Source organism: Pygocentrus nattereri, chromosome 1, assembly GCF_015220715.1.
Source record: "Pygocentrus nattereri isolate fPygNat1 chromosome 1, fPygNat1.pri, whole genome shotgun sequence".
Classification (NCBI taxonomy): domain Eukaryota; kingdom Metazoa; phylum Chordata; class Actinopteri; order Characiformes; family Serrasalmidae; genus Pygocentrus; species Pygocentrus nattereri.
The window spans coordinates 19,073,134-19,095,230 of record NC_051211.1 but is presented as its reverse complement, the minus strand read 5'-3'; the positions used below and the strand labels follow the sequence as shown (position 1 = coordinate 19,095,230).

Here is a 22,097-nt window from a genome sequence, read left to right as displayed (position 1 = left end):
ACATTGTTTTATGGTAGTTTTGTAATAAAGCTTTGACTTCAATTCAAGATTCTTTGTCATTGCACAGGGATTGGGCTGTGGAATTGGGCAGCAATCCTAACGGTGCATAAACAAAAAAAGATTAAGCTAGAAATAGAACAAAAATATAGGCTAATATAAAAATTAAAAAACATAGGCTAATATAAAATTCAAGATGTTAACGGAAAGACTACAATTTGACATTTTAAAAAGTAAAACAAATAATACAATGAAATGATTTAAAATAAAATTCTGAAAAGTAAAGTAAAATAAAAAATTGGATATTAAAGAATGTAAAAGTCATGGTGACTGAGGGTTTTGCACATATTTGAATGGTAGTGTTTCTATTAACAAACAAAAAAGTGCAGTTTAATAGTAAATGTCTTTTGCTTGGATGGGTGTAGGTAGAAACTGTTCCTGTGTGGCCTGGATGGCAACGTACAATGTCAGCATTGGAAATTGTTCAGTTCTCTTATTGCACTAGGACAGAAGCTGAAGTCTGTTTGTGATGTGATGGACCTTTAGCATCTGCCTGAGTTCAAACAGATGATGACCAGGATGAGAGAGGCTTTCAGCATGTTAGCTGCCCTGCTCAGGCACTGGATCCTGTAGACCTCCTCCAAGGATGGTCAGATGGGTTGGGAAAGTCCTATGTCATTGAGCTTAGTGACCAGTCTGCCTGGGATGAGTGTACTAAAGGCAGAGCTAAAATTAATGAAAAACATCTTCACATAGCTCCCCTGGAGCTATACACACACACAGCCTGCATCCTTTAGCACAAAACTTCCAAAATTAAAACAATTGCTCACCTGCATAGCATTATTATTTAGTTTGCAAAAGCTGTTGTATAAATGCAGTGGAATTTTGAACATTGAGTGCTGTAGTGGAAAACACAGCACATTATTCACAAGAACAATAGAATATGGAAAACAGTGCGTCTCCTTTTGCTTGTTCTGTAGATGTATTACTGCCTGCTGTTTTTTTTTTTTTTTTTTTTTTTAAGAATCTTTCTTAAGCTAACTAATGTATCTGATGAAGGTTTTACTCATTTTGTTTACTTTTATTGTTAATTTTAGATGCAGCCATGAAGAATCCATAATCACAAGCTGCAGGGAACAAAGAAATTGACCTCCACATCTGTTAAGGGCCAAGTATATGTACCATTATTGGGTAGGGGTCAGATGTTCATTCTCTGTCTGTCTCTCTCTCACATGCTCTACATATACACCCGCTGCCCTCTTTTTATACAACCCCAATTCCAGTGAAGTTGGGACGTTGTGTAAAACAAATAAAAACAGAATACGATGATTTGGAAATCCTTTTCAACCTATATTCAATTGAATACACTACAAAGACAAGATATTTAATGTTCAAACAGATAAACTTTATTGCATTTTGCAAATATTCACTCATTTTGAATTTGAAGCCTGCAACACGTTCCAAAGAAGTTGGGACAGGGGCATGTTTACCACTGTGTTACATCACCTTTCCTTTTAACAACACTTAATAAGCGTTTGGGAACTAAGGACACTAATTTTTGAAGCTTTGAAGGTGGAATTCTTTCCCATTCTTGCTTGATGTACAACTTCAGTTGATCAACAGTCCGGGGTCTCCGTTGTCGTATTTTGCACTTCATAATGCACCACACATTTTCAATGGGAGAGAGGTCTGGACTGCAGGCAGGCCAGTCTAGTACCCACACTCTTTTACTACGAAGCCACGCTGTTGTAAAATGTGCAGAATGTGGCTTGGCATTGTCCTGGATTGCTGAAATAAGCAGGGATGTTCCTGAAAAAGACGTTGCTTGGATGGCAGCATATGTTGCTCCAAAACCTCTATGTACCTTTTAGCATTAATGGTGCCTTCACAGATGGGCAGGTTACCCATGCCATGGACGCTAACACACCCCCACACCATCAGAGATGCTGGCTTTTGGGAGATCACGTGACCGATTTCTCGGGATGGCAGCACGCAGCTAGAGCTCTCGCATCTTTCCCCGTTTTCTGTTCTTTTTTGACGTTTTAATATTTCTACTTGAATTCTTTTGCTGGTGACAGGATGGCTGAGATGTCTACTGCAAAATCAAGACCAATTCCCTCTCCATTTGTCTCCCCAATCAAGAAAAAACAAAGGCAAAGTGACTCGAATTCGCTAAAATGGCGGACCTGCTAGCCGAGTCATTGGAAAAACAGGCCAGTTTACTCCAGACGAGGTACTAGCGGAAAACTTTAAGGCTCAGCTCTCCATGATTCGGGATGAATTTTCAGCTCAGATGAAACCAGTGTTGGCACTTATATCGAGGGTGGACTCGAGGTGTTAGGCGAACAGCGCGAGAAGAAAAGTTTGCTGAATGAACATACTTCACTTCTCGAGGCCATGGAGAAGAAGCTGGCTGACCTAGAGGACCGATTCCGCCGCAACAACGTTCGCCTGGTGGGTCTCCCCGAGGGAACCGAAGTTAGCGACCCCACTGGCTTTATTCAAAAGGCTATCAAAGAGTGGTTTCCAGCACTGGGCAACGCTGAGATGGAAGTGGAAAGAGCTCACCGCGTCTACAGAAGTCAGAATGACTTACGCAACTCCCCGCGCGTCTTCATCTTCAAACTCCTGCGGTACCAGGACAGGCAACGTCTCCTGAAGGCAAGCAGGGCCAGCGGTCCCATCTCCCATTCGGTGCACATTTTTTCTTCGCCCCAAGAAGCAGAGGAGCGGCTGCAGCTTCTGTCTAGGAACACCGTCAGCCCTATGTAACTCCTAAGTTTTCCGACATCACGTGTTCGCCTCCTCTGTTATATCTACCTTCTTTGGTTTTGAAATTTTATAAGTTTGATTCTTGGGGAGAGACCCTGTTTTTTATTTATTTTATTATTCCCCATTGTACGTTTTGATATTCAATATAAGGTTGATATATCTGTAATGTCAGGGGTGCGGTGCGATTTCTCGCTGCCGGGCTTAAGCCGGCTAACGTGTCACTGCTCATCTATATGTTGGGTCTGGAGCCGGGGAGAAAAAAGTTCTCCCTTGGGTTCTCCCCGTTCCAGAGGGGTTTGTTAAAAACTGTTCCAATATGGGATTTATAGTTTTATGGCACCCAGGGTTGTTTGTTCTCCGGCCAGTTCCTTTTGATGTTTAAGACAATATCTCATTTATTTAATAGTAATCTCCCAAACATTACAGTTATATTTTCTATTTTTCCTAGTTTATTTTGTCTTGTTCATCCTAGTTTTTATAATCACTTATGTCTGTAGTAACAGTATTGTCCTGGAATGTACGGGGCCTGAATTCGCCTTCAAAGAGAGTCTCCTGCCTAGAGATTTTGCGGAGGAAAAGAATAGATATCGCTCTACTACAAGAATCCCATCTTTTACACACCGATGTGGCTAGAATGTCAAATAAATATTTTAAGGTAGCAGCACATTCCTCTGCTAAGAAAAAACATAACGGCACATTAATTATCTTACGTAGGAAATTGAATATATCAATCCTTCACACAGGTGCTTATGTATCTGGTCGAATTTCTCACATTACGGTGATTATTGGTGGTAAAAAACTCACTTTTGTTTCAGTTTATGCCCCAGCTGTGTTTGACTCTGAGTTTTTTGTAGCTCTATCTAAATATCTCTCTAAATTCGATTCTCCGTTACTTATTGGTGCAGATATGAATGCTGTTCCTAATAACTCGTTAGATCGCTCAAATGCAAATCACTCTGATATACAAATCAAATCCACCCTTGCTCTGAACGAACTTATCTCCGATTTCACTTTGATCGATGTATGGCGTACCCTAAATCCATTCTCCAGAGAATATACTTATTTCTCTGCCAGACATAAATCATTCTCCAGAATTGATGTTCTTTTGACATCTTCCTCTCTGCTACAAATGACACATTCAGCTGATATTTGTCCGCTCTCATTGTCAGATCACCATCCTAACATTGCAAAGATAACATTTTTCAAATTATCACAGCGCGCAACCAAATGGCGTTTTAACACTACATTATTGCAAAACACTAAATTTATATCTGATTTTTGTGCCTCGTTCAAGGAATTTACAGATTTAAAATATGGTTCTGTTCAAAATGATCAATTTCTATGGGGAGCGATTAAGGGCTTTATTAGGGGCTATTCTACTTCTTTTGCTTCTCACCTAAATAAAACAAAATTGTCTAGAATTAATCACCTTGAATATAAAATATCTACCCTATCTCACTCTTTACAACATAATTTTGATAAATCAGTTGCAACTGAATTAGAACTGGCTAAAAAAGAGCTTAATTCAATTCTTAAACGACACTCTGAATTTTTAATTCATAGAACAAGACAGTATTATTATTTTCACAGTAGCCGACCAAGCCATTTACTTGCTCTTAAACTACGTAGTAATGAAAGTTTTTCGGACATCCATACTTTACAAACTCCACAGGGTGACTTAATCACAGATTCTTCCAAAATTAATCTTATCTTCCAACAGTTTTATAAAGAACTATACCATTCCCAACCTGGCCCATATCATGATGATCACACATTATTTCTTAGGGATTTAAATTTGCCCTCTTTATCCACAGAAGAAGCGGAAACCCTAGGCCAACCACTTACATTGGAGGAAATAAAAACTACATTACAAGCCATGAAAAAATCAAAAGCGCATGGACTTGACGGGATCCCCCCAGAATTGTATCTAACCTTTTTCCCACAAATTGGTCCATTTCTATTAGACATGTTTAATAAGTCAATTGAATTGGGTTCTTTTCATAGGGATGCAAATATAGCTGTGATTTCTCTTCTCCTTAAGCCTGGAAAAGACCTGACTTTACCTACTAGTTATCGTCCTCTATCGCTAATTGGGGCTGACGTTAAACTTTTTGCGAAAATATTAGCTGGCAGACTGGAAGCCTATATGCCTAAATTAATACATTGTGACCAAACAGGATTCATTAAATCTCGTTTCTCTTCAGACAATGTACAACGATTGCTACACGTGCTGGACCATACTCCCAACTCAGCAACACCATGTGCTATTCTCTCACTCAATGCAGAGAAAGCATTTGATCGTTTGGATTGGAATTTTCTATGGAGTGTACTTGAAATAATGGGCCTTGGTCACAACATCATAAACATGATCAAAATTCTGTACTCCAACCCTTCTGCCACTGTTATAACTGGTGCAAAATTTTCATCATTTTTTCCAATATTACGAGGCTCTAGGCAGGGTTGTCCCCTCTCCCTTGAACCACTTGCACAGGAAATTCGCCTCTCCAGCACCTACTCTCCTGTTGGAATCCTTAATACCCAGCATTACATCTCTCTGTATGCAGATGATATTTTGCTTTTTGTTAACAATGTCCCTCAAACTCTGCCTCATTTATTAACTATCTTGGATATATTTGGCAGTCATTCTGGCTACAAAGTAAATAAGACCAAGTCTGCTTTTCTCCCTCTGAATGAACCCATGAGGAAGCTTAATAATCAGTCACCAATCCCTGTGGTGGAACATTTCAAATACCTTGGTATAGAAATTTACCCATCTCTCAATAAGACTGTACAATTCAATTACAATCATATATTGGAACAGGTTAGTAATGATCTAAAAAAATGGACACATTTCAAACACGTATTTCTGTAATTAAAATGAATATTCTTCCCAGACTTAATTTCATTGCCTCTATGATTCCTTTAACCCCCCCAACTAATTTTTGGAAGAAACTTAATTCTACTGTTTCATTTTATTTGTGGAGAGGTAAAAGACCTAGATACAAATATCTCAATCTACAACGTTGTAAAACTGACGGTGGCCTCTCAATTCCAAATTTTAAGTTATACTACTATTCCTTTGTCCTCAGAGCTTTAACGGTGTGGCTTAACCCTGACGTAAAGACTTCATGGCACCCTGTAGAAGAATGTATAGTCGCTCCCCATAGACTACAAGATTTCATTTACTCTAATATTTCGCTCAAGAACTGTACATTGAAATATGGACCAGTCATTAGCAACTTACTTTCCGTGTGGAGAGATGTAGAAAAAATAACAAATGTCACCTCCATGTGGCACAAAGACTCCCCGATTTTTCATAATTATAAACTCCTTACCGCCAATAAACCTTTTTCTTTCCCTGCGTGGCAACAAAATGGAATTAACACTCTGGGCGATGTCATTGGTGAGGCTGGTCTCCGGACATTCCAGGACTTACGATCTTTTTACAATTTACCTGGTTTCTCTTTCTTTCTTTATTTACGCCTGCGTGCCGCCATGAAAACATATGGGGTTCGTTGGAATTCTCCTTTGTCTCCTCACCCTTTACAGCATTTTTTTCTATGGCAATATGGAAACACGAGGCTTGGTCTCAGCCATCTATATTACACTACTCCAAACCACATACAAAACATTAGGAATTCAGACAATCTGGGAAAAAGAACTCAAACTTGCTGATGATCAAATTGATTGGCAAACTGTCTGGAACAATATTATCTCTTCCTCAAAAAATCCAAATCATCAGTTAATCCATTATCATTTTGTGTTTAAATACTATTTGACACCTTGTAAGCGTTATTTTATGCACCTTATCCCTTCTCCTTTGTGTACATTTTGTTCTTATGGTGCATATGGTACCTTTCTGCACATGTTCTGGGAATGGCCCCAAGGTGTACAAATTTTGGACTAAAGTCTCTTCTACATTGTCAGAAATTTTGGGGACCACAATCCCAATGTCACCTCAACTTTTTCTTCTGAATGATGACTCCTGTTGTAATTTGAACAGCACAGAAAAGAAAGTCTGGATGGCTGGCACAACTGCAGCCAAAAAATTACTGGCTTTGCATTGGCAACCCCCACATTCCCTGAACTGGAGAAAATGGATTCTTTCCTGTATTGACGTTGTCAACCTGGAACTTTCAACTGCCCGCATTCATGACGCTAAGGAAAAGACACTAATGGCTTGGGAGAATGCTGCTGACATGTTTACAACACTGCTTTGAACTTGTCTAATCGTATCTCTGATTACTGTTTTTAATGTAACATTGTTTTTGATTTAACTGGCTACTGGAGAAGGGTGCCTTGGGGAGGGGGGGTGGGAGTTCGTGGGAGGTGTACACAATCACCCCCATTCTTGATTTTATACTGTAATGTATGTTATTGCTTACAAGTGGAAAATAATGAAAATAAATAAATAATTGATCAAAAATAAAAAATAAAAAATCTCACCGAAGAATTCTTGGTGGTGATAATAAATAATTTGTATACAACTAACTGCAGTACCCCCACATACTAGCTCCTTACAGATTTCCCATTTTCAAAAACAGTCCAAAGTTCCACAATTATATACAAACTTATCTACACAAATGAAACTGTAGCTATGATGGACCAAGAATACATTTAAAACCTTTATTCGGTACTCAGTAGGCTAAACTAGTGTATTTGCCATGGTAGCACTGTCGACATAAAAATTATGGATTCAACAGTTAACAAAAAACTAACAACACAAAAGGCAATTGGTAAAAAGAATAAACTTGCACAGAAAACAAAGTTCATACTATTTTTTTTTTCTTCTCACTTTCTTTTCACCTTCTAACCTGAAATTAGGCCAACAAATGAATTTGTGAGTTAGCAATAGATGCAGGATAAGTAGATCAAGTAGATTCTGCTGCATGAACAACTTAAAACATGTAAACTACTCAAGTATTTCACAGCTAAACAGTGCTTTTCTTACCAAATAACTCAATAGTAGCTTTTTCTCAACCTGTTGTTGGGAAAATGAAGGTACTCTCTTCTTAGGTGGAGCCTCCTCTGTCTCAGTTGATGATGCAATAGCACACCCCTCTGTTCGGTAAGATTAAATCAACTCTATTAAATAACCAAAATAATATGTTGGATTTACAAGTGGTAGTTTGATTTTGTTAATTTATTTTGTCGGTTAAAGTTCTGCTGGCTTTAGTTCCAACGAAGGGAACTCTTTGTGAGATTCTAGAAAATTATGTATTTCCAACTTTGTGGCAGCAGTTTGGGAAGGATTCTTTCATGTTATAGTATAAGCAAATTTATATACACAAAGTGAAGTCTATAAATAAATGGTTTATTGAGTTTAGTATGGAGGAGTCCTAAACTCAGACAAATCCAAAACTTTTGCAAGTTGAATCTAAGCCAGTTCCTACTGCCCTGCATCCATTTTGGATCTCACTCTTGTGGGTGAAAGGCAGCAAAATCCCTGCTGCCACATTCCAAAATCTAGGGAAAAGTTTTGCCAGAAGAACAGTTGTCACTGCAGAAAAATAGGGTTTAAACTTGAGTGTCCATGTAGTTTTGACCTAATGGTCAAGAAAGAAACAGACAAAAAAGAATTGGTTAGCATATAAAATGTCGCTTTTTCAGAAACCAGAAAAATAGTAGACCAGAATGGGTGTGAAAAGTATTATCTGATTTCTTTCATATCACACACAACTGAAATTATAGTCAAGATTCAGTAGTAGGATTCAGGAAAGGGATATATTTGCTGTTACACACTGGATGACGTCAACACTTGTTTCATTGACTACAACAAAACTCTCAATTATGTTGACCCCATAAAACTATGAAATGTCTTCAGGAGCAACTCGTCTTTCAAATAAGGAGCGTCTACATTCATCAACTAGCTACAGTCATGATAGAATGCTTCAACACTGAAAATAATATTCTCAAGGAAGAGGCCAGAGAACTAGAGTGAAGGGCGATAAAATGGCTTACATACAGAAAGGTAAATCATTTCAACATTTCAGCTAGTTTAAAAACCACACATATAACTTGGTAGTGAATAACCTGAGTGCTGGACGCATTCACTTACTGAGAGACAGAGGTCCCGCACGAAGACTCATAGGATATGCAAATGAATCTGAGCATGTATGGGGCAGATAACCACCACTACATAATACAATAAGCAGGACTGGAAGAAGGTGATAGATTTATTTATCATTAATGAGAAAAATATGTCATAATAACCTTCGAAATGCAACTAGTTATTAGAGGCAAAGCATCCACTCAAGCAATATGACACATTCTGTCATTCAGCAGGACTGGAGTTTGAAAATATATTATTATTATAGCCACTAGAGGCATGGGGCCACGGGGTTCACGTGCTGGTTACCAGTAGGAAACCGCCATGTCTGTGAGAAAAGTGGACCAAATCTGTTTTGGGACTTTTGGGCCAAATCCACCTCTTCAATATATGGGCTTACATGCAGGTTGCCAGTGCCAACAGTGCCATATCTCTGCCAGATGTGGCCCACATCCGCATGCTGTCTGGGGGCACATTTGGATTCCAGGTGCCGTGCGATTGTTTGATCTGGTAGACTGAGAGGGGTATGGTTCCAAGGAACAGTCGTGGATTCTTGCTGAGGACATCTTAGCTCCCTCATTGAGTCTACTTTGCCAGCCTAGGGCACCTGGCTCCTAGATCCAGCGGCTAGCAGCAGCACCAGGGTTGTGTGGTGTAGCAGATTCTGTCACAATTGTGCCTGAGGATTGCCATTCATGCCTCCAAAGATCGCCTTGTCCCCACTACTGAAGTGTAATCCAATGTCAGTAATTTAGTAGCTTTATGTAATAGCTTTATTTAATATCTTCAGTATCTGTATCTTCCTGTGCAGTCTCATGTGTTATTTCAACTGCAATTCTGAGCCAACTGATCTGTCTGTGATTCTGGAATATGATTTGGCTTCTTTTGTATGAACTTGTATTTCCTGGTGTTTCAATTATAGCCATTTTCAATTATAGCTATTTTGCCATTAAACCTGCCCTTGGATCCAACCACTGAGCTTAAATCGATCTGTTACAGATATCTGCCACAGTGGATGTTCCTAAGGATTGACTTAATAACTTAGTGACATTTGCAAATGACACAAGTACCATTTGACTTTTTTCTGTTTTAGTTCACGAAATATAAAGTGTGCATTAACAGTCCTTTTTAATAGTTTGTTGCAGGGTTGTGTTTACTTCTTATTACTGAAAAAATTAGGTTACATAGTTCATACAAACTATATAATCTATAATATATAGTGTACATTCCACCCTGTGATATCCAAAATAGTGTTAAAAGTAGTTAAAATAAGTTATAAAGCAGTGAAATCTAAAGCAGTGTCGTCTCATTACATTAGGTACGTGATCTGCGAGTTCAAAGTCAAAGTACTACACACATTTTACAACTTTTGTTTCATGTTGTGGTTGTGTTTTTATGTGGAGTGAGAGAGGCAGTGTTATTAGCCAACTCACAAGCTAGACAAGTAGACTTGGTACTGTGATTTAAGGCTTCGACTATTTTGGTAGTCAAATAATCTATCGATTTTCTGAAATTGCCCACCCGTGCGGATGTGCGGCCACTTCTGGCAGAGATATGGCACTGCTGGCCCATGGTCGGCACTAGCTAACGGCATGTGAGCCAAAAGTGGGCCTCATATTAAAATGCTTGTATGGCCCACATGTCTGAAAAAAGATCTGGACAACTTCTGGCAAACAATGCCAGAGATGACATGAGCTGCATCTTCTTGTTCTTCTTTCGGCTGCTCCCTTTAGGGGTCGCCACAGCGGATGAAACGAGCTGCATGATAAGCATTCATTTTTTAAGCAGGGATTTACTGGACTGTGGGGGAGCATAGTTTACATTCAGATCTTGGGTCATATACAAGGCACAGTTCAGTGTAATAATCCAACCTAAATTGTTTTCGCTTTTGTGACATTTTATTTATTATTTCAGGTTAAAATGCTCATTTCCATTCATTAATTTATACTATGCTGCTCTCATCTCACCCATGTTTGTGATTCTTTGCCGACCGTATGAACAATCCTTTGAAAGAGTTCTGTCATTTTACTGGTTCTCCGTTTCTTTTCCTTTTTTTCTCTTTGTAAACTGACATACGATGCAGAAATAAAACTTATTATAACTCATACATCAATCTGTTTGTGTTCTGTTTCACACCAGCTTTCTTGTAGCATAGCACAGATACAGGCAAATCTACAAATATAGCTAACAGTAGGTAAACCCTAAATGTCCAGCCTCTAACAAAGTGAAACACCTTTTTAAGAAGGTAAGCTGTCGATATGGCATTGCTTTACTACTTACAGCCATGAATACCTGGGGTCCAATGAAATAAGAAGCAGAGCATCTGTGTTGTAGCACAACTGCATGGTTTACAAGCCCAAGCTGAACTGAATAATGAACTGCACAACATTTTTACTAAAGCTGCAGTACTCGTTTCTGTCAGGAGGTGGTGCTATTCACTTGTGTCTGGGACAGAACAGTCGTCATTACACTTCAATTGTTAGTATACAATACAATACAGTCAGTATCCACTGGAATAAACATTATTTTTTGAGAATAATCATAAATATATTGTATTTTATTGTTTACATTTATTATTATTATTATTATTATTATTATTATTAGTGTTAGTATTATTTGACAGAGCCTCATTTTTTGATACATTTAGACAGGAAAATAACATTCATATTTTTTTCAGCACTGGAACATAATTCATATTTAAAGGGGTTAAATATATATATATATATATATATATATATATATATATATATATATGTATAAGGCCAATGAGGGCCTGTGAATACTGATTAATAGTAATAATAGCATTTTGCCGTTCTGAGATTTAATGCATTGTGTATTCTATAATTAAAATAGTTTTGCCTGTATTTTATATTAGCTGCAGTTCTGGAGTGAAACAGCAAAGCCACAGATCATGAGATGGATGTTGGCATGGATGATGACCTCAAGCATGCCGCTGGGAGAGCTGTGGGAGACACACCAGACACTTTTAACTATGTTCTTTGTTCAGAAACATAAACATGATTTTATTTTCTTGTAGTAAATTGATTTCCATTAAAAAGCATTAATATCAATAACAAAGTGAGCTCTGCCAATGAAATTAATAATGAAATATACACTTCAATAAAGTGGCCATTTATCCAAGTTTGTTTTGTTTTATGTTTACATTGGAGGAAAAAAAACATTCTGCAAATCTCTTTATATAAATTTGTGCTTTAACATGAATCCACTGTTTATCCATATACTGTAATACAGCTAACCAGACTGACAGCCTAACCTACAGTCCATTACCACACTGCACTGAAATCACCTACTGTGATCAGCAGGCTGTTACGACTGCAGCAGATAGGAAGCAATCAGTCAATATTCTCTGAAATACTATGATTTTATTGATTATATTATGTATATGTATATTATATTATGTATATGTATAATTATATTATATGATTTTATTATTATATTAGATTTATATATAATTTTATTATTATATTTTGGATGACATGTCAATGTCTCTTAACTCAAAAACTATTTTTGTTAGGTGACTCTTGGCCACATGTTCTTATTTTTGAACAAGCTAAAGTGCAAATTAAACGTACTGTGTATGTGATTTTAACGTTGATCAAACAGCCTTAAAACACTTTTAAAAGTATGTATTTAATGTGACTTTATTGGACGTCTTTTTAACTTTTATTTTCAAACATAAATACACTGGTTTCAGTGTACAGTCATGGCCAAAAGTTTTGAGAATGATACAAATATTAATTTTTACAAAGTCTACTGCTTCAGTTTTTATAATGGCAATTTGCATATACTCCGGAATGTTATAAAGAGTGATCAGCTTAACAGCAATTAATTGCAAAGTCAATATTTGCCTAGAAAATGAAATTTATCCCCCAAAACACATTTCAACTTCATTGCAGCCCTGCCTTAAAAGGACCAGCTAACATCGTTTCAGTGATTGCTCCATTAATACAGGTGTGGGTGTTGATGAGGACAGGGCTGGAGATCAATCTGTCATGATTAAGTAAGAATGACACCACTGGACACTCTAAAAGGAGGCTGGTGCTTGGCATCATTGTTTCTCTTCTGTTAACCATGGTTATCTCTAAAGAAACACGTGCAGTCATCATTGCACTGCACAAAAATGGCCTAACAGGGAAGAGTATCGCAGCTAGAAAGATTGCACCTCAGTCAACAATCTATCGCATCATCAAGAACTTCAAGGAGAGAGGTTCCATTGTTGCCAAAAAGGCTCCAGGGCGCCCAAGAAAGACCAGCAAGCGCCAGGACCGTCTCTTAAAAGTGTTTCAGCTACGGGATCGGGCTACCAGCAGTGCAGAGCTTGCTCAGGAATGGCAGCAGGCAGCTGTGAGTGCATCTGCACGCACTGTGAGGCGGAGACTCTTGGAGCAAGGCCTGGTCTCAAGGAGGGCAGCAAAGAAGCCACTTCTCTCCAGAAAAAACATCAGGGACAGACTGATATTCTGCAAAAGGTAAAGGGAGTGGACTGCTGAGGACTGGGGTAAAGTCATTTTCTCTGATGAATCCCTTTTCCGATTGTTTGGGACATCTGGAAAACAGCTTGTTCGGAGAAGACGAGGTGAGCGCTACCACCAGTCTTGTCTCATGCCAACTGTAAAGCATCCTGAAACCATTCATGTGTGGGGTTGCTTCTCAGCCAAGGGAATCGGCTCTCGCACAGTCTTGCCTAAAAACTCAGCCATGAATAAAGAATGGTACCAGAATGTCCTCCGAGAGCAACTTCTCCCAACCGCCCAAGAGCAGTTTGGTGATCAACAATGCCTTTTCCAGCATGATGGAGCACCTTGCCATAAAGCAAAGGTGATAACTAAATGGCTCAGGGAACAAAACATAGAGATTTTGGGTCCATGGCCTGGAAACTCCCCAGATCTTAGTCCCATTGAGAACTTGTGGTCAATCAAGAGACGGGTGGACAAACAAAAACCTACAAATTCTGACAAAATGCAAGCATTGATTGTGCAAGAATGGACTGCTATCAGTCAGGATTTGGTCCAGAAGTTGATTGAGAGCATGCCAGGGAGAATTGGAGAGGTCCTGAATAAGAAGGGTCAACACTGCAAATATTCACTTGCTGCATTAACTCATTCTAACTGTCAATAAAAGCTTTTGTTACTCATAATATGATTGCAATTATATTTCTGTATGTGATAAACATCTGACAAACACACATAAAAACCAGAGGGCAGCAGATCATGTGAAAATATATTTGTCATTCTCAAAACTTTTGGCCATGACTGTACTTACAACATACTTGTGAAATATACTTTACTTAACCTTTTACCGCATAAAAAGGTCCTTGATTCGTTTTTTCAGACCTGTTTATTAAATTCAAAAAACAGAAAAAATATAATAGTAATAATGTGTGCAAGGGTTTCTGTTGGAGTATATTGCCTTGATGTAACATTGTGTGACAATGGGAAGAAATGGTACAGAGCCATGTTCCTTGAAGTGGCAAGACTTGGCTTGTGCCTGGCTAAATCTGGTCCACTGTCACACAGTGTTGCTTCTAGGCAATAAACATCCATCCAACCATCATCGTTGCCCGCTAGTCCAAACAGGGTTGCGGTGGCAATAAACATATTTCTGCAAATTCTCAACAACTGATACTGAATGTAAAAAAGAGGTCTAAATGTGCCCGTAAGAGACCAGCTACATGTTTTACTCTGACTTACCCAAACTCGTCTCTTTCTAATTAACCATAATCATTGTCATTAGATGTAAAATGTCATTGTAAAGCGTTTGTTGCCCTGATGCGACATCATGCAAAAGGTTTATAACTTCAACTTTGTGTACTTTAAGTTTCTGTAAGGGTCTCTAAACTGGCAGACGCCTTAAATTACTTTGTCATTGAAATTGCAACTTAATTCCTGCAACTTTAATTTATTCTAAAAAAAAAATCTACTTTATTCTCAAAAATACATTTTATACTCAAATGCCTTACCTCACCACTAGCTTAAAATCTTTTGACTTTAGTCTCAAAATCTAATATTTTTTCATATTGGCATTAAAACTGAAAAGAAATTGGGATTTTATTCTCCAGCTTTGCAGCAAACTTTGCCGTTCCACCTTAAATATTGCCGCGCTTCCATTCTGTGTACAGCAGCTACACATGCGCCAGAAAGGAACTGCTGCACCATTTAAGGTGGACCGGAAAACTCGAATAAGAAGCCGAATTCAGCTTCACACGCCAGTGAACACCAGCCCTCAGAAGCTGTGCTGAACCTGCATTACACGCTACAGTCAGGAATCTCATTTGATGTGTGTGTCTGTGTGATGGAGTCCATCAGCTGACCCCGCCCTTTTAGTCCAGGTGGGTTCAGGTGACACCTGTGGTTCAGTTTCGGTTTGATTCGACTACCAACACGAAATGGCGTCGTGCATAGGTGAGGATACATTACTGTACGGTTACATTACTAAAGGTGTCCGTTAGACCAGTTAAAACGACCGTTTAATTGAACGATGTGTCGAAATGTTACAGTAATACGCACAGGTGACGGAGGAGCGACAGGTTTTGCTGACGGCGCAAACAAACTACTCGTTCATCTATAAGCCGACACACAGTTCACTAAGCGTGGTTTAATGTGATGTGTAGTTTGACGGTTATGGACTAAAACAGTAGCAACAACTTGCAAATACAGTCATAGCTTTTGTGGCAGTGAAGCAGAAGTGGCGCTAGACTCTGCTGCTGTGGTGTGTTTTAACATTTCCTCTTTTTACCCTACCGCTTGTTTTCGAGGGCCACCCTCACCACTTGGGGTGGTGGTTGAAATCAGAGCGGAGGAGCCTGGCCGCTCCCTTTTCCTATTCCGCGGGAGGGAAAGTCTCCAATGAATGGGAGTGAATGGAGCTCAACGGCTGAAAACGAAAAGTTAAAATAGTTCCTAATCACTCGCCCAGAACGTTTCTTTAATTTCATAGAGTAGAAGGATGTGTTTCACTACAAACTCGCCTATTTATTTCCTTTTTTCTTCAGCAAACGGGTTTCAGGCAGCAGGAGGCGGGCTTTACTGCTAGGGCGTGATGATTGATGGGCGAGCGGAGCAGCTCATTGGCTGTTCGCGCTCACCGACGTCATGGACCTACGTAAGGCACCGTTTTAAACTCCTATAACTCGAGTTTAAAAGCTCTTAAAACATAACAGCGGTGTTAAAATGTCTTATGCTGTTCAGTGTTCAGGAAAGGATTGCAGTCTTTTATGTTAAAAGTGTTTAAGCGTTTATAACCTATGATTTTTCTCAGATGCTCCATATCAACACATTCCTTTTGGGCTCCCTCGAGACGCTCTATAGCATTTGAGAAAACCGGAAAACATTGCAGAGCGGGAATTCTCCTCTCTACAAGTTCTCCAGTTGAAGTCTTGCCCTAAAAAATGGGAGAACCCTCAAATAATAAAAAAAAGTAAATAAATAAAAAATTACTTCATTAACAGGCTGCTAGCAGTGCTCTGTTAGGCGACACGGCCCGAATTCAGGGATAAGAAGGGAAAAGTTCAGCAACCTTTACATTTCGGATTTCTTATCCTTTCGATGAGGGGTATAAGACAATTATATATGATCACCCACCGATAATTCTTTGATTATATGAAGCTGAAGTCAGTTCACCAGCTTCTTGTTCGACTTTTCCCGTTCCACCTTAAACGGTTAAGCAGTTACGCTCTGCCGCTTCAGGCGTCAGAACTGCTGGACTATTTAAGGTGGAATGGGAAAGTTAGCTAGCTAGCTACCAAGACATTAGCAATGTTTGACGTTTAGCGATGTTTTAATGCTTATTATGACGAAAATGACCACAATACATTAAAACAACATCAAACTAAGCTAATACAGTAGTTATCGTGTTTTTTAACGGGGAAAATTCTCACATTTGTGGGGTTCTTTGGTCACTTGCGCAACCATATTGCTGGTTTTTCTTTCAGAGTGAGCCTCTGAAAAACCTCCCGTTTGGAGGGCCGTGTAGCCCTAACACATCGCCCTACCCCTCTATCTCAACAAAACCCGGGACCCTAGACGTGAACGGACAAAACAGAGGGCTAAGGGCTAAGTGGTATGGGCGAGGGGTGAAATGGGAATGGGCCTCAGACTCCAGTCTAAATTATGTATGCTCTTCATTTTTTTCAGCGGATGTCCACATCAATCTTAAAACAGTGTGTTTAGCAGAATATTAGATACTAACAGACACCAAATTAGCTTAAACATAAGAAAAATGTGAAACTATGCAACTTGGTTTAGAATAAATCTTTAAAGTGTTATACAGTCTGAGACTAACACACGTGTTACATTTTAAGACTTGAGGGTAAATCAAATATTTCAGCTTTGTACTATTGGTGTGAAAAAGGACAGAATGAAAATGCTGGCAGATTTAATTTGTGTAACAGTGAACTTGATGTAAAATAATGTTGAAAGTGGTCAGGAGGACAAACTGAAAATTTAAAATGAAAATTGAAATTCAGTGCAAGGTAATAATGAGTGAAAAGAGCTGAGGTACAGTAACAGGTTGTGCAGCTTCAAGAAACAACGACAAAGAGCCGAATATATAATATGTAAATACATTTTTTGGGCAAAGTATGTTGTACATACAAGGAACTGTCCCTCTCAGCACTTACACTTAGCATATGAATTACATCCAACAGCAAAATATACCATAATACACTCAGTATTATTGTTGTAGCTTGGTTTGCTCAGAAATTGCACATGCAATATACATCAGTTGTACTGCCTGTCACTAACAGATGTTGCATTGAGGCACATGTTGAATAATTTCCTGTTTTATATGTTGCTGTATATTCTAATGTATTTAGGCTGATGGAAAAAAAGCTGTACATTATGTTGTGTTGTGATACATAATATCAGCAAAGTGAAAATGAACATGTACTTTGTGTTTGTGGTGCAGATCCATCACACTCTCGTAGGAAGAAGAGTCTGACCCCACCTCTTTCTAGTAAGTTATACAGCATGGATTTTTCTCTGGATTTCAGACTGGACATCCTGTTAATGAACCCTTTTCAAAATAGCCATAAAAATGCAATTTCAGTGTGTTTTGGAGGTCTGCTGTTCAGAAATGAATTAGTGTTTTTAATTACAATTGTAAAATAATTAAATAAATTAATAAAAATATCCAATGAGTCAGTTTCCATGCCAATAGAATGGCCACTAGGAGGCCTGCAGATGTTTAAAACTAAACTAGAATGAAAATGTTTTTGAACAAACTTTTTAAGTTGGCTTGGTAATATTTTAACCTATTGCTAAGCTCTTGCATTCCAGAAGGTTGCTAAGGGATTGCTATGGTATTTAAAGTGGTTGTTAAGATGTTGCTAGGTCATTGCTATGCTATCTCAGGTGGTTGCTTAAGGTTTTCTAAGCCATTGCTGTTATCCCAGTTGGTCATAATGGTATGGCTAGGCTGTTGCTATGGTATCCCAGGGGATTGGTAAGGTGTTGTCTATTGTGACATCAGTTGTGACAGTTAGATCTGAATTTTCTCAGCATTTCTCCATTCATTTCCTATGGAAAAATCTTGTTTGAACGAGCGTAGGTACCATCGTAAGGAAGCTAAATTAAAACGGAAATGTAATGTGTAAAAAAGGAAATGTATTCCTATGTTTCTATTCTATTGTAATTGAATTTAAATTTATAAAGCTAATTTAATTCAACATAATTATGTATAATTAACATAATGCATAATTTAAACTCGATGCTGAGCTCAAAATGAAAATTTTGGTTTTCAAATTTGGTTTTACCATTTTTAATTTGCTGTTCTGTAAACTAGTATTGACATTTCATTTACACAGAAATGTACACACTTTATAACTAGCTTTATTCAAATTAAAGTCTGTTTCCAGAACTGCAAAGTTATGCTTCATGTGATTATACAATAAAAGTTGCAGCAAAACTGCCATGTATGAGTGGGATATTTAAATTCAAACTTTTTTTTTTAACTTTTATGGCATTTGGCTGACGCTCTTATCCAGAGCGACTTACAATTTGGTCATTTTACATAGGTAGGCTAAGGCGGTGTTAGGAGTCTTGCCCAAGAACTCTAATTGGTATAGTGTAGGGTGTTTGCCCAGGTGAGGATTGAACCCCAGTCTACAGTGTAGAAGGCAGAGGTGTTAACCACTACACTATCCCAACTTGAATTTACATTGCTATTTTGCATATTACATTTTCATTTTAATTTTGAAAATGATATGCTTCCATACAGTGGGATGCTTGTCCCATCTAATGTCCTCATAATGACTGAGTGGACCCCAGACTTCACTACTGTACAGCGCAATGGGTGAGATTATACTGTCAAAGATGCCGTGGGTAGGGCTGCTCGCCACTCCGGGCATGTGTGTGTTTATTCACTAGTGTCTATGTGGTGTTTCACTTCACAAGTCTCAGAGAAATTTGGTAATTTTAGACAGTTTTTACACACTCCTCCTGTCTATCTCTAAACTACACAACTCCAATCTGTTTCTCTTTCAGTGTCTGAGACGCTGAACTTGGTTGTGTGTGGGAGTGATGGAGCAGTGAAAGCCTCCATATCAGATTTCATACTGGGTCAGAGAGAGCTCAGTACAGAGTCCAGCTCAGTGTGTGTGAGGAGGGAGGGAGAAGTGTGTGGACGTCTGGTCACTCTGGTGGAGATGCCAGCTCTCTACAACACTCAGCTCTCAGAGGAGGAAGTGATGCAGGAGACTCTCCGCTGTGTCTCCCTCTGTGATCCTGGAGTTCATGCTTTTCTCCTTATGGTTCATGAAGGTCCCCTCACTGATGAAGACAAAGGAGAAATGGAGAAGATCCAGAGGATCTTTGGCTCCAGAGTCAAAAAACACACTATATTACATTTCACTACCCAGTCTCAACAGACAGTAGAGTTAAGTGAAGCCAGTCAATTTATAACTGAAACCTACAAAGAACAGATTTGTGTTTTGGATACCAGTGACATTTCAGTGCTTTTACAACAAATTGATCGGGTGGTGGCACAAAACAATGGGAGCTTCTACACAACAACAATGTATCTGGAAGCACAAGTGGAAACACAGCTGAGATACAAGACTGAGATTGAAGAGCTGAAGAATACAATCAGTTATCTCAGAAAACAAATTAAGATTCAGGCACAAGGTAAGTATATTTGTTTTAATGTTAATATGACTATGGCAAGTGATTTTTTAAAATGTGTATTTTGGCATTATTACTGTGTAAAGCAAAAAACAGTAAGAATGTGAGTTAACATTACCGCTGCTAAAATATTTTGTTCATATTTTAAAACTGGACTTAGCTTTTATCTCGGAGATCATCACTGTTTATCTACATAGGCTGATGTGAATCTAAACTTTTGTTCCAAGCCCACACACTTTACTCTTTATTTAAATGAATGGTCAGGCGAAAAATCTAATTTACACAGTTTCCTCTTCACCTCAGAAGTCAATAAGCAAAGACATTTTTGTGTTTCTTTTAATCTGGAGTTATGAGGTCAAAACTTTTTCATGAATATGTTTCAATTAAATTCTTTTAATTTAATGCGAGTCAGACATCCCAGTGATATCAGTCTGAATATAATTTCAGAAGGTGTCAAAATAACTTTGGCAAATTCTGCTCACCCTGCCAACAACATGCATGTCAAGGTCAGATCTTCTGATATAGACATTTCATCAGATTAAGGTTAAAATTACACAGCTAGCCAACTTCTTTTTGTATTGCAGTTCTTACAAAGATGCATAATCCAGGTCCAGAAAGTAAAAAAACATCCCCAGTATTTAGTTTAAACTGCCTGGACACATTTCCGGCTGGTTTGAGCAAAGTAGAGGAGCCAAATCCTGGGGAACATTAGTTGTTCCTAATGCTTTAGCAAGCTAGCAGAACAATCACAGTATATTATACAGCAACATGAGCAGAGCATGAGAAGATTTAAGTTGAATTCATTACTGAGGACTTTAAACCCTTATTAACCTATTAGCATAATAGGATTAAGATTAAGTGACCCTTATTAGTCCCACAACGGGGAAATTTCACCTCCGCATTTAACCCATCCGTGAAGTGAAACACCACATACACACTAGTGAGCACACACACACTAGGGGGCAGTCAGCACACTTGCCCGGAGCGGTGGGCAGCCCAATCCGCAGCGCCCGGGGAGCAGTTGGGGGTTAGGTGTCTTGCACAAGGACACCTCAGTCATGTGCTGTCGGCTCTGGGGAGCGAACCGGCGACCTTCTGGTCACGAGGCTGGATCCCTAACCTCCAGCCCATGACTGCCCCCCTAGGAGTAGGTTAACTCAGAGAAATACAGGAGTCTTATGAATCAAACTACAACATTTCTGCATTATTTGGCCATTTTTAATGCAGAAATGTTGTAGTTTGCTATGTAGTGTGATATGTGTGATATGTCTTGATTTAGTACATTTTGAATAGAAAATTGTGTAAACTTATTTTTTTCCTGAACCATTCCTTTAAATACTTCACTGATGAGATGTACTCATGATGATGAATTTAGTCAAATGTATTTCCCATTGAGAGGAACCAACTCTTGGACCTGCACATGGAACTTGAATTAAACTGGAATTTGAATAACTTTTAATTTATTAAACCAATAATTTAAGCTTTCGGCATCACAGAGTTAATTGGGAAACAATGCATATTCAAATCATTCTGTCAACAACTTTTACTTCAGGTGTAATATTAAAGGATTTTTAGCACAGTTAAACAGTGAAGACAAGCTTGTATCACTGAATGCCAAACATGCCACAATCCATTTGGATATAAAAATCACCAGAAAGATGCTAACATGGATCCTCAGTGCTGTATTGCCAAACTACAGACACATTCTTTGTTTAAAAATCCACTCCAGGCAGCCAATTACACTTTATTTAGCACTGTTAAGGCAAAGCTATCTTTGCTAGCTGCACACGCTGCTGTTTGCAGCCACATTACTACTGCTCCTATTGTAAAAGGCCCTGTTACAACAGCACCTTTCCTTACATAATTTTCTTAGTTTTTTTGTTTGTTTGTTTTTTGTAGAAACTGCTCCAGGTAGAGGAGATCTAAGAATTGTGCTGCTGGGGAAAACTGGAGTTGGGAAGAGCGCTTCAGGGAATACCATCTTGGATAAAGAAGTTTTCAGGGAGCTACTGTCTTCTCTATCAGTTACCAGTATATGTCAGAAAGAATCAGCTGAAATTGGACAGAGATGGATCACTGTGATTGACACTCCAGGACTTTGTGACACAAATATTCCTGAGATACAGGTCAGGAAGGAAATC

The 22,097-nt window shown here is 38.6% G+C and overlaps 1 protein-coding gene across 1 annotated transcript in view; it reads left to right on the top strand.

Annotated features, from left to right (window-relative positions):
* The first annotated feature begins 15,206 nt into the window (after positions 1-15,206).
* LOC108438287 (GTPase IMAP family member 8-like) overlaps positions 15,207-22,097 on the top strand; it is a 7,964-nt gene continuing 1,073 nt past the window's right edge. Inside the window, exons 1-4 of the mRNA XM_017716016.1 lie at positions 15,207-15,240; positions 17,744-17,791; positions 19,321-19,959; positions 21,856-22,097. The exon at positions 21,856-22,097 is cut by the window's right edge and continues 1,073 nt beyond it. Coding sequence (XP_017571505.1) covers positions 15,225-15,240; positions 17,744-17,791; positions 19,321-19,959; positions 21,856-22,097 — 945 coding nt within the window. The 5' untranslated portion in view covers positions 15,207-15,224. The remainder of the gene's footprint in view (positions 15,241-17,743; positions 17,792-19,320; positions 19,960-21,855) is intronic.